The sequence below is a fragment of the Corythoichthys intestinalis genome, chromosome 13 (assembly GCF_030265065.1).
Source record: "Corythoichthys intestinalis isolate RoL2023-P3 chromosome 13, ASM3026506v1, whole genome shotgun sequence".
NCBI lineage: Eukaryota > Metazoa > Chordata > Actinopteri > Syngnathiformes > Syngnathidae > Corythoichthys > Corythoichthys intestinalis.
Genome location: NC_080407.1, coordinates 11,782,851 through 11,795,529, shown reverse-complemented (window position 1 = coordinate 11,795,529; position 12,679 = coordinate 11,782,851). Strand labels below are relative to the sequence as shown.

Genomic DNA, 12,679 nt, shown 5'->3' with positions numbered 1-12,679 from the left:
CTACTGACGTCGATCGGCATGAATGGCACTGAATGTGTTAAGCGAGAAACAGTTTCTTTAGAGGAGAATATATTAGCAGCCGCAGGGTGTGACACTCGCACTACCGTCTATGAATAGCTCTCGCCTTAATGCACGTGTGGCCTATTCACTTGGCTAAACATTATTTCACACTTACCCTTCCATACTGTACAGTGTCATGCCGTGTGTACTGGCTCAACAAATGTCATTCATTTCAATGGGCTGATGAACTAATTGAATGTACCTTGTGTGCATGTCACCTCAGGGTTAAAGAATGGGTGGATCAGATGCAGAAAGACTTGATCACGCTCACCGACAAGGCCAGCGGCATGCATAGTCTCACTCAGGTGAGTCCGTATGATTCTCTCTTTGAATGACTTTCACTCATTCTATATATAGAAGCTTCTCATTAGAAGTAATGCCGCACTTTACCTCACCTCTTGTAGGGTACGCTAATTGAAAATCTAATTATCAAGTATAAGAACAAGTCAGTGTTAAGGAATCATCATAAAACTTTGTGAAATTGGATTTTGGAATGTATTTTTTAAAAGAATACTGTGCTTGGTTTAAACTTGCATCGTTTGCAAAGTTGACATGGGGGTGGCCGGAATGTTAATTAAAGTTGGCCTGAAAGATTGTGAGTTCCTTCCAAAAAATTGTTTGGAGGGTGACCAAGTCCCTCAGTGGGAGAAGTCTGCAAAAAAATTAAAGAAAATGGATTAAAAGTATAATGAAATTAGTCAGAAAAATAGCAGATTCAGTTTATCTCATCCTAACGACTATGATTTAACCGAAAATTAAATAATAATGAGTAACACACTCTTACATACATTTAAAGGCTTTCTGTTGTTATTGCAAACGGCATCAAACCCTTCAATACCAGTTGTAGAAAATACACAAAAAAGTAAATAGTACAGTCCGACGAATAACGTTGCGTAATCCGCAACGGAGTCGCTCTTTCATATTGTTCACAACCCGAGGGAAGAACCAATACGTGCACTTGCCATCTTGAACGTCGGACATTGAAAAAACCTCCGGGCTGCAAAATAATTGGCTCGCTTTGGCATTTGCTTTCGCTTCTTTTGCTCCGGCACATTCCACAAAGCACTAAATGTCTTATAGGATCATGATGTAACCTGACGCGGCCGGCCAATCGCTGTGAATGGTCATGTTTCAGTGCCAATGACAGCGAGAGACGTCCAATCTGTATTGAACGGGAGGGGTGTAAATGAACGGTTAATTGCAACTAAAATTAAATGAAAAGTAATTTGAGCAACCCTTTTGTTTTCAGATTTACGAAAAACATAAAAAGCACTTCAGCGTGGAAACTAATCGCATCGAGGAACTGGTGTCCACGGCCGCCGGGAATATCGAAAGATTGCTGGAAAGCCGCTCCAAAGCCCTCAAGGTGAGCGTCATCCGAAAAGCTTGTTTTGGCGACCGTATGCCGGAGGGACACCCAATTAAGCCCCCGTTTCCATGGTTACTTCATCATTCAACACTCCCGTCAACACATTCGAGCATTTTGCCATGATAACGTTTTGATATTACCTTGCCACTGAGCAGTGCTTAATTTGTAAATCATCAGGTGCCGGAACGCAATGTACATACAGTGGGGCAAATAAGTATTTAGTCAACTACCAATTGTGCAAGTTCTCCTACTTGAAAAGATTAGAGAGGCCTGTATGTGTCAACATGGGTAAACCTCAACCATGAGAGACAGAAAAAAAGGACAGAGAATGACATTGTTTGATTTTGAAAGAATTTATTTCCAAATTAGAGTGGAAAATAAGTATTTGGTCACCTACAAACAAGCAAGATTTCTGGCTGTCAAAGAGGTCTAACGAGGCTCCACTCGTTTTCCTGTATTAATGGCACCTGTTTTGACTCATTATCGGTATAAAAGACACCTGTCCACAACCTCAGTCAGTCACACTCCAAACTCCACTATGGCCAAAGAGCTGTCGAAGGACACCAGAGACAAAATTGTAGACCTGCACCAGGCTGGGAAGACTGAATCTGCAATAGGTAAAATGCTTGGTGTAAAGAAATCAACTGTGGGAGCAATTATTAGAAAATGGAAGACATAAAAGACCACTGATAATCTCCCTCGATCTGGGGTTCCATGCTAGATCTCAGCCCGTGGCGTCAAAATGATAACAAGAATGATGAGCAAAGATCCCAGAACCACACAGGGGGACCTAGTGAATGACCTACAGAGAGCACGGACCACAGTAACAAAGGCTACTATCAGTAACACAATGCGCCGCCAGGTACTCAAATCCTGCACTGCCAGACGTGCCCCCCCCCCCCCCCCCCCGCTGAAGAAAGTACACGTCCAGGCTCGTCTGCGGTTCGCTAGAGAGCATTTGGATGATCCAAAAGAGGACTGGGAGAATGTGTTATGTTCAGATGAAACCAAAATAGAACTTTTTGGTAGAAACACAGGTTCTCGTGTTTGTAGGAGAAAGAATACTGAATTGCATCCGAAGAACACCATACCCACTGTGAAGCATGGGGGTGGAAACATCATGCTTTGGGGCTGTTTTTCTGCAAAGGGACCAGGACGACCGATCTGTGTAAAGGAAAGAACAAATGGGGCCACGTATCGAGAGATTTTGAGTGAACATCTCCTTCCATCAGCAAGGGCATTGAAGATGAGACGTGGCTGGGTCTTTCAGCATGACAATGATCCCAAACACACAGCCAGGGCAACAAAGGAGTGGCTTCGTAAGAAGCATTTCAGATTCCTGGAGTGGCCTAGCCAGTCTCCAGATATCAACCCCATAGAAAATTTGTGGAGGGAGTTGAAAGTCAGTGTTGCCCAACGACAGCTCCAAAACATCACTGCTCTCGAGGGGATCTGCATTTAGGAATGGGCCATTATACCAGCGACAGTGTGTGAAAAGCTTGTGAAGAGTTACAGAAAACGTTTGGCCTCCGTTATTGCCAACAAAAGGTACATAACATAGTATTGAGTTGAACTTTTGGTATTGACCAAATACTTATTTTCCACCATGATTTGCAAATAAATTCTTTAAAAATCAAACAATGTGATTTTCTTTTTTCTTTTTTTTTTTTCCACATTCTGTCTCTCGTGGTTGAGGTTTACCCATGTTGACAATTACAGGCCTCTCCAACATTTTCAAGTGAGCGAACTTGCGCAATTAGTGGTTGACTAAATACTTATTTGCCCCACTGTATGACAGGGCAGGGATGACGAGATGGGCACAGGTCCTGGAAGATACGCAGAAAATGGTGCCGAAAACAACACGCAAATGCCCACTTGCCATGCTTTGGGACTTATCTTTTTTTCTTTCTTTTCTTTGTGCGTTTCTGACTCATTTTGAAACATATTCCCTTTTTTTTTTTTTTTTGAATAAAAAGACAATAAATGCAACTGTCTTTTTGGTATGTTGAAATACTGTCAGATGCCGCAAATTTCATAAGTTTTTTTTTTTATGTTCGGGGTGTGATTTGTTGGTCCACCTCTTCAATGCATCAACAAATCTCCGACTCTTTCAAATGAAGTTAAATTTTTATAAACAAAAATTCTTGGGATTGGTTCTGTAAATAAATGTATGCATACTTTTATTTTATTTTATACTGTAATGTCCATAACTATGTGTAATATTATGATATAATGTTTTCCGAGGCACCCTGAAGTGCACGAAACGTTAGTGTTGTTTTGGTCACGTGATGCGGGAGTGAGATAGAGATGCACAGCCTGCCGAGAGCCACAAGTTCTGTTCGTGCTGTTAGCTCTATGTGTTAATAAAGAAAGTTGTCAGCACGTCCTGTGTTCGATACCTTTGTTAACAAAAAGCTCAAAATAAGACACTATGCAGGGTCCCTTTAAGAAATGCTGGGACTGGAGAGCTGTGAGTAGTAGGAAGCGTAGGGGGGAGATGTGCGAGATGCAAAAGTTTGTGGTCGAACGTGGTGGCAGTCCGCTGTTCTTTTATTTATTGTTTTCTTATTGTTGCCACAATACAGTGGAGAAAGCCATCCTCTCCTTCTTTACCCCCATTCCGGGCTATTACAATACATTTTTTAAAAACGTTTTCATATTATATTTTTATTATTAGTACACAAGGTGCCGGATCTTCCCAAATAAGTCCCGGAACACAGGGAGCCGAAAATCAAGAGGTGCCGGATCTTGTTCCGGCAAGATCCAGCACAAATTAACCCCCGCCACTGAGGCACTAATAGTTTAATTATATGAGTTGATTTTGATCGTTTTTTGTGAATGTCATTGTTTGTTTGATTCTATTTTTATCAGATGCTTCCCAAGGTCAATATTCCTATTAACCTGATCAATTATGAATGTCCTCCAACACGCTAACGCCTGAAAGCTGTTTAGTTGCATCGCTTTGAAGCCACTCGGGCCTCTACACAGATATCAAGTCCACCTCTGACTCCTTTGACTCTGTTCTTATTCATTATTAAAGAGTCACTCTTATCCAACACACTTTGAAGGCGCTGTGGTTAGCATCACCTAGAGCAGTGCTTCTCAATTATTTTCTGTTACGCTAAGTAACATTTGTTTATAAAATTGTTATTATTAGGACACCCCTGCATATCACTGTGTCCTTTTTAATATTAGTGGAAGAAAACTAATGTAGATCAACCTTAGATTTCATAATTATATTGACGGGTCACATCCGTCATACACTGCGGCAGGCCTTCAAGTAGGGGGCCTGCCCACATCAACAGGAGTTATTCTCAAACACACGCACGCAGCGATCTTACGCCGGAATTAGGTTGAAAAAAATACGAAAGTTGTACCGCATACAAACAGGAATGATTGTCTCAGGAGTGATTTGTTCGAGGATTCAAGGTAATTATTATATTTTTCGTACCATGCATGCATACTGTTGCAGGTTCCATTTGTGCATTGTTTGAAATAGACACAATTACAGCAGGATTATTTGGTTTTGACACATCCGGTAAGCTAAACATTTCTGGTAAAATTACACTGCTATAATCATCCCATCCTAGTCGCCACTTTTTGTTATGTACTTCCTCAATCTAAGTACATTTAAGTCCGAGACTTGAGTGGAACAACACTTCTTCATTGAATGTGCTTCTCATCACATGTGCACACGACTCATCACTTACAGTGTATCACAAAAGTGAGTACACCCCTCGAATTTCTGCAGATATTTAAGTATATCTTTTCATGGGACAACACTGACAAATGACACTTTGACACAATGAAAAGTAGTCTGTCTGCAGCTTATACAATAGTTAATTTATTTCCCCCTCAAAATAACTCAAAATATAGCCATTAATAGCTAAACCCCTGGCAACAGAAGTGAGTACACCCCATAGAAACTACGTACATCCCTAAATGTCCAAATTGAGTACTGCTTGTCATTTTCCCTCCCAAATGTCAGGTGACTCCTTACAGGAGTGCTGTCAGCATGGCTGCAGAGATTGAAGAGGTGGTGGGCCTGTTAGTGCTCACACCATACGCCGCACTCTACATCAAATTTGTGTGCATGGCTGTCACCCCAGGAGGAAGCCTCTTCTTAAGACGGTACACCAGACAGTCCGCCTGTCTCAACAGACCATAGGACATGGTTCCAGTAATCCATGTGCTTTGTTGACATGTCTTCCGCAAACTGTTTGCGGGCTTTCCTGTGGACCGTCTTCAAAAGAGGCTTCCTCCTGGGGTGACAGCTATGCACACCAATGTGATGTAGAGTGCGGTGTACGGTCTGAGCACTATCAGGCTGAACCCCCACCTCTTCAATCTCTGCAGCAATGCTGACAGCACTCCTGTAACGAGTCACAGGACATTTTGGAGGGAAAATGACCAGCAGTACTCAATTTGGATGTTTAGGGATGTACAGTGGGGCAAATAAGTATTTAGTCAACCACTAATTGTGCAAGTTCTCCCACTTGAAAATATTAGAGAGGCCTGTAATCGTCAACATGGGTAAACCTCAACCATGAGAGACAGAATGTGGAAAAAAACCCACAGAAAATCACATTTTTCACATATCAAATATTTGCAAATCATGGTGGAAAATAAGTATTTGGTCAATACCAAAAGTTCATCTCAATACTATGTTATGTACCCTTTGTTGGCAATAACGGAGGCCAAACGTTTTCTGTATCTGGTGCTGATATTTTGGCCTATTCCTCCATGCACATCTCCTCTAGAGCAGTGATGTTTTAGGACTGTCGTTGGGCAACACGGACTTTCAACTCCCTCCACAGATTTTCTATGGGGTTGAGATCTGGAGACTGGCTAGGCCCCTCCAGGACCTTGAAATGTTTCTTACAAAGCCACTCCTTTGTTGCCCTGACTGTGTGTTTGGGATCACTGTCATGCTGAAAGACCCAGCCACGTCTCATCTTCAATGCCCTTGCTGATGGAAGGAGATTTTCACTCAAAATCTCTCAATACATGGACCCATTCGTTCTTTAATTTTCACAGATCAGTCGTCCTGGTCCCTTTGCAGAAAAACAGCCCCAAAGCATGATGTTTCCACCTCCATGCTTCACAGTGGGTATGGTGTTTTTCGGATGCAATTCAGTATTCTTTCTCCTCCAAACACGAGAACCTGTGTTTCTACCAAAAAGTTCTATTTTGGTTTCATCTGACCATAACACATTCTCCCAGTCCTCTTCTGGATCATCCAAATGCTCTCTAGCGAACCGCACACGGGCCTGGACGTGTACTTTCTTCAGCAGGGGACACGTCTGGCAGTGGATTTGAGTCCCTGGCGGCGCATTGTGTTACTGATAGTAGCCTTTGTTACTGTGGTCCCATGCTCTCTGTAGGTCATTCACTAGGTCCCCCCGTGTGCGATTTTTGCTCACTGTTCTTATCATTTTAACGCCATGGGGTGAGATCTTGCATGGAGCCCCAGATCGAGGGAGATTATCAGTGGTCTTGCATGTCTTCCATTTTCTAATAATTGCTCCCACAGTTGATTTCTTTACTCCAAGCGTTTTACCTATTTCAGATTCAGTCTTCCCAGCCTGGTGCAGGTCTACAATTTTGTCTCTGGTGTCCTTCAACAGCTCTTTGGTCTTGGCCATAATGGAGTTTGGAGTGTGACTGACTGAGTTGTGGACAGGTGTCTTTTCTACCGATAATGAGTTCAAACAGGTGCCATTAATACAGGTAACGAGTGGAGCCTCGTTAGACCTCGTGAGAAGAAGTTTGACCTCTTTAACAGCCAGAAATCTTGCTTGCTTGTAGTTGACCAAATATTTTATCAAACAATGTGATTTTCTGTTTTTTTTTTTCACGTTCTGTCTCTCATGGTTGAGGTTTACCCATGTTGACAATAACAGACCTCTCTAATCTTTTCAAGTAGGAGATCTTGCACAATTGGTGGTTGACTAAATATTTATTTGCCCCACTGTACGTAGTTTCAATGGGGTGTACTCACTTTTGTTGCCAGGGGTTTAGATATTAATGGCTATATTTTTAGTTATTTTGAGGGGAAAATAAATTAACTCTATTATAAAAGCTGGGCACAGACTACTTTTCATTGTGTCAAAGCATCATTTTGTCAGTGTTGTCCCATGAAAAGATATACTGCAGCACTATTTGCCATCATTTAGAAAATCACCTTTCAGATCTTCCTTTTGTCTTTGAGGCAAGCTGAAGATTATTCTACTCACAGCTCCTGTTGCGTTCACCTTGTGGAATCTCTTCAACCATTTTGGGATCACTGCCAAGAGCGCCCACACAGCCCAAGACTGAGATGTCAGACAAATAGGAGAGCAGACAGCCCAAGATGGGCTCTTTGAATAATGATCGGGGTTATTTTAAGGTCTCGTATTGCATTAGCGCTGGCAGTCGATCCGAAAAAGCCTTTGGCCACCCACCGGAGGATTGATGCCATTGACGGAACGCCTCTTCATCCCCGAGATGCGGCGGGTTACCATGACAACCGGGCAACCTGGCAGCACAAACGCGCAGAATCCTCCCCTCGGCGTTTAATCGGCGGTGAAGTTTCCCCGCGAATCCACGCCGCCACACTTTGGTGTTCATTAGGGTGTCACTTGAGCAATGGCCCTTTAAGCGCCGTGTTGTGTAGTGGCGCGTAATTACAGTGGAGTCGCCGATCTGGGCCTTGTGTGCGTTATTAAACTGACACGTTGTGAGTCGTCACACGCCGCCGTTAGAACGCTTTAATCACAGGCTGTGCACTCAAACACTATGCGTTACGCGTTCTCGCTTTCTGTGCATGGCAAACGCATGAAAATGAGTGGAGAGATGTGACAAACATGTTGCCGGTCGCCACGGCAGATGCGAGGCAGCTGTTTGGGGGGCTTTGAAGTACAGACGGGTGGCGGGGTAGTGTTTACTTGCAAGTGGCCTTTCATGAGCAGCTCGGCTTTATTTCGTTTGAGTCGTGATGACATCCCTTCGACCATTTTGCATAGATTTCAAACCTCGTTTCAGCCGCGGTCTTGAGATGCTCCAGGCCATTTCATTCATAGGCGGGGTTTGACTTTTGGGCCGGGGGGGCACAACATGTTGACGACCCCAAAATGCAGTGTCAGCAATAAAATTAACTTACAAGAATATTTATAATAATAAGTTGAAATTGACCGTTTTTTTGTTTTCCGTCATTCTTGAGGAGAATTCTAAATCAGGCTGCTTAGGACGGCTAAACTTTTCGCCAAGATCATCATCCATTGAATATGGTATGCCCGCCGGTGTTGTGCCATTGTAGTTACCCCAGTCAAATATTGTATCCCTTGGGCGGAGCCATATGGGGTAGATTTGTGTCATCATTATTCGATCAAAAAAATGTGTTTGAATGTAAAAATAAATTTGGAACTCAAAAAAATGCATTTGAAAGCCATTTTTCCAGAATTAGGGCCCGAGCACCATCATGGTGCAAAGGCCCTATTGTTCTGCAAAGGATTATTATTCTTTCTTCATGGCAAATGAAAATGGCCCATTTGGTGGTCTTAAAATGCTCAAAAACTCACCAAAATTTGCACAAACATGCGGATTCGTGAAAATTTCGATAATTTGGCAACATCTTGAAAAAATGTCAAAAAATGGCTCAGTGGCGCCCCCTGGATTTTTTAAAAAAGGCCTCTCTATTTTGTTTTGTTTTTTTCAACGTAGAGCAATGAAATTTGTGGAGTCGATACCTTGGGCCAAAATGCTTCAAAAAGTCTCTGCACCCATATTCCAAACCCAACAGGAAATTGGGTATTTTGGATTGAATATTGAAAAACATGCCATTTATGTCGAAAACCAGGGTGCACGTTTGAGACCATTGCGCCGAGGCACTTAGTTGGATCCTCCTCAAAATTGGTGAGACTCTTCATGAGACATATGAGATGTTAAGTTATCAAAACGGTGAGTTGTCATTCGCGGGCCTGACCTGGGCTGAGTACCAAAATCGGGCTTATTTGGGTATTAGGGTTAGGGTTTAGGGTTAGGGCTTCTTCAGGGCAAATGAAAACGGCCAATTTGAAGTTCTGAACATGCTTCAAAACTCGCTAAAATTGGAATTTATCAAAATAGTGAGTTTTCATTCACAGGCTGACCTGTGCGGGGCGTTTTTTTTTTTTTGTGTGTGTTAGGGATTAGGGTTAGGGTTTAGGGTTCACACTCTGCTGCTGCTTCTGTGGGAGAAAAAAATACTATGTACTTTTCAATGACATATATTAGGGATAAAACTACTCTGGGAGAAAAAAAATACTATGTACTTTTCAATGAAATATATTAGGGATAAATTGGTTCATCTGATGACAGCAGCGAAGAACTGCTTTGACTCATTAAGGCTGTTGCTTCACACTCTGCTACTTCATCTAGAGGAGAAAAAAAGATACGATGCATTTTTCATCGTGCCAAAGTCAATGGGGTGCCAAAGTCGGACATTTTTTTGACAAAACACCAAATTCAGAAAATGACTAATAACTCCCCCATACAACGTTCAATCTTCTTTATATTTGGCATGTACGTGATGTATCCCAGCCTGAACTCGACTTCATTGAAATATCACCATTAGGCCTGGCGCCCCCTGCTGGGAACAGGAAATGGCCTTTTTTACGAGACCGACTCCTCCTCGAAGGGAAAAAAACCTAATGACCCCCCAAAAGAATCACCGAAAAGAAATTGGAGAAATCAACACAGGACTCCCGAGGGCCCGTTGAGTCCTGCTTGCAGGGCTAGTTTTTTTTTGTTTTTTTATTGAAGCAACTTTCTTGATTGAAGTAATGTTGTTTCGCATTTGTGTCTTTATTATTCAATCAAAAAAAATATTTTCAAACAAAGAAAAAAAAAATCATTTGAATAATAAATTGCCCTCCTCTATTTTTTTTTTTTTTTTTTTTAATAATATGCAAAGCAAATGACCGTCTAAGGTGCTGGTCACATGATGTTTAAAAAATAATTTTGACCCATTATAAAAATATAATTTTTTGTTAATTTTCATTCATTTTTATTGGTTGCTTCATGCTTTACACCTTTTATATATAGAGGAAAGTCGCCAGGGGCTCCCCCTTAAACTCCGCTTATGGTTGCGTTGCAAAGTCACATCAGAGCATCATCTCCTCGCCGGCTAATCAGTGATAGCTGGCTCCCATATTTTGGTGTGGGGGTGTTATCTTGCCCCGATGACTCCTTGGAGAAGTACGACTTTGCATTTTAGCAAAATTAAAAGACCCTGACGGAGCCAAGACAGTTATGTGCAATCGTGCCAGCCCCGACTTTGACCAACTTAGCCCGAACGTCACTTAAACGTGCCACCGCGTCGCCTCGATGCCAATGAATGATTCAGCGACCGCAGAGGAGACGTTTTATGTTGTGTCTTTGCACTTTCTCATTGGCCGGACGAGTCGTTTTACATGGAAGTGGAACACCGGCTTAATGAGTGAGGAAACAAACAAAACGCTCGAGGGTTTCGTGTTTGAGGTCCACCGAATCACAATGGGATGCCGTGGTCCTTGCGGATGTCTTGTTAAATTCCACACGATGACAGAGTGAATAATTCATAATATTCTATTTTTTAATCACCCAATCCCCTTCCAAATGGCCACGAGTCCTGCGTAATGTTCAAATCACTGGTCGGCACGGGATTCGAGAGCTTCCCATGGGAAATTAATAGTACGCCGCCTTTGTGGAGCAGGTACAGATTAAAAGATGGGCGCATTATAAACCTATTAAACGAGTCATTATGCCCAAATATGGGAGTGTGTACAATAGGTGTTCGGGGAAGAGGTTTAATTATAGCACGCGGCAAGTCCTATTTTATACTCGTTGGCCAATAAGAACACTGCATCCAAATACTGTTTTATGTCTTTTATAGAGGTTGGCAACAGAGGCAGAAACCCTTCAGAAATTTCACACGTGGCAAGTCAACAGCGAGGTGAGTTTTGGGGACATCTTCATTGCTGGCCAAAAGTATTGGCACCCCTGCAGTTCTGTCAGATAATGCTCAATTTTTCCCAGAAAATGATTGCAATTACAAATGCTTTGGTTGTAACATCTTCATTTAATTTGCTTGCAATGAAAAAAAAAAACAAAAGAGAATGAAAAAAAAAATTCAAAAATGGGCCAGACAAATGTATTGGCACCCTCAGCTTAATACTTGGTAGCACAACCTTTAGACAAAATAACTGCGAACAACCTTTTCAGGTATCCATCACAGATTCTTACAATGCGCTACTGGAATTTTAGACTATTTTTCTTTGGCCCACTGCTCCAGGTCAGAGATTTGAATGGTGCCCTCTCCAAACTGCCATTTTCAGATCTTTCCACAGGTGTTCTATGGGATTCAGGTCTGGACTCATTGCTGGCCACTTTAGAAGTCTCCAGTGCTTTCTCTCATACAGTTTTATAGTGCTTTTAGGTGTGTGTTTTGGGTCATTGTCCTGCTGGAAGACCCATGACCTCTGATGTTTACCCAGCTTTCTCACACTGGGCTCTACATTATGCTGCAAAATTTGTTGGTAGTCTTCAGAATTCATAATGCCATGCACACGGTCAAGCAGTCCAGTGCCAGAGTAAGCAAAGCAACCCCAAATCATTAGGGAACCTCTGCCTGTCAGGAATCACGGGCAGGCAGGTGGTGTGAACCCAAATGCAGGGAAACAAAAATCGCAGCAAGGCAGGTGGCAGTGAGCTCAAAAAACGTTTTAATAATAACTAACAAAATAATAAAGTACAACCAAAAGGACTAGGGATCAAAAAGGTAATGTTCAAAACAAAACTTACTTAATCGGAGGGACGGGTACACGAGGGCTTGGACAGGACTTCAACATTGATAATGACGCAACAAGGAGTGAAAAGAAACTGGGAGCTTATATACACACAGAGACGAGGGGTAACGAGACAACGAGGAACAGATGGGTGACACAGAAGGATGCAGTTTGGCGGATACACTAGAGCAGGCACAACAGGTGAAATCAGTGGGCATTCACAGAAACACACTAGAAGGGAACCAACACAAAACCTAACACCGCTGTGTTTGACTGTGGGGACAGTGTTATTTTCTTTGAAGGCCTTGTATTTTTTACCCCCTGTAAATTCTATGTTGATGCCTATTCCCAAAAATCATTACTTTTGTCTCATCTGACCAGAGAACAGTCTACTCAAACGTTTTTGGCTTACTTAGGTAAGTTTCGGCAAACTGGGTCAGAAGTGGGGTCTTCGTCTTCCTGAGTA

At 42.3% G+C, this 12,679-nt stretch overlaps 1 protein-coding gene across 1 annotated transcript in view; it reads left to right on the top strand.

Annotated features, from left to right (window-relative positions):
* Positions 1-12,679, top strand: part of cacna2d1a (calcium channel, voltage-dependent, alpha 2/delta subunit 1a) — a 107,619-nt gene that overhangs the window by 22,522 nt on the left and 72,418 nt on the right. The window contains exons 2-4 of the mRNA XM_057855310.1: positions 284-365; positions 1,310-1,426; positions 11,322-11,381. Coding sequence (XP_057711293.1) covers positions 284-365; positions 1,310-1,426; positions 11,322-11,381 — 259 coding nt within the window. The remainder of the gene's footprint in view (positions 1-283; positions 366-1,309; positions 1,427-11,321; positions 11,382-12,679) is intronic.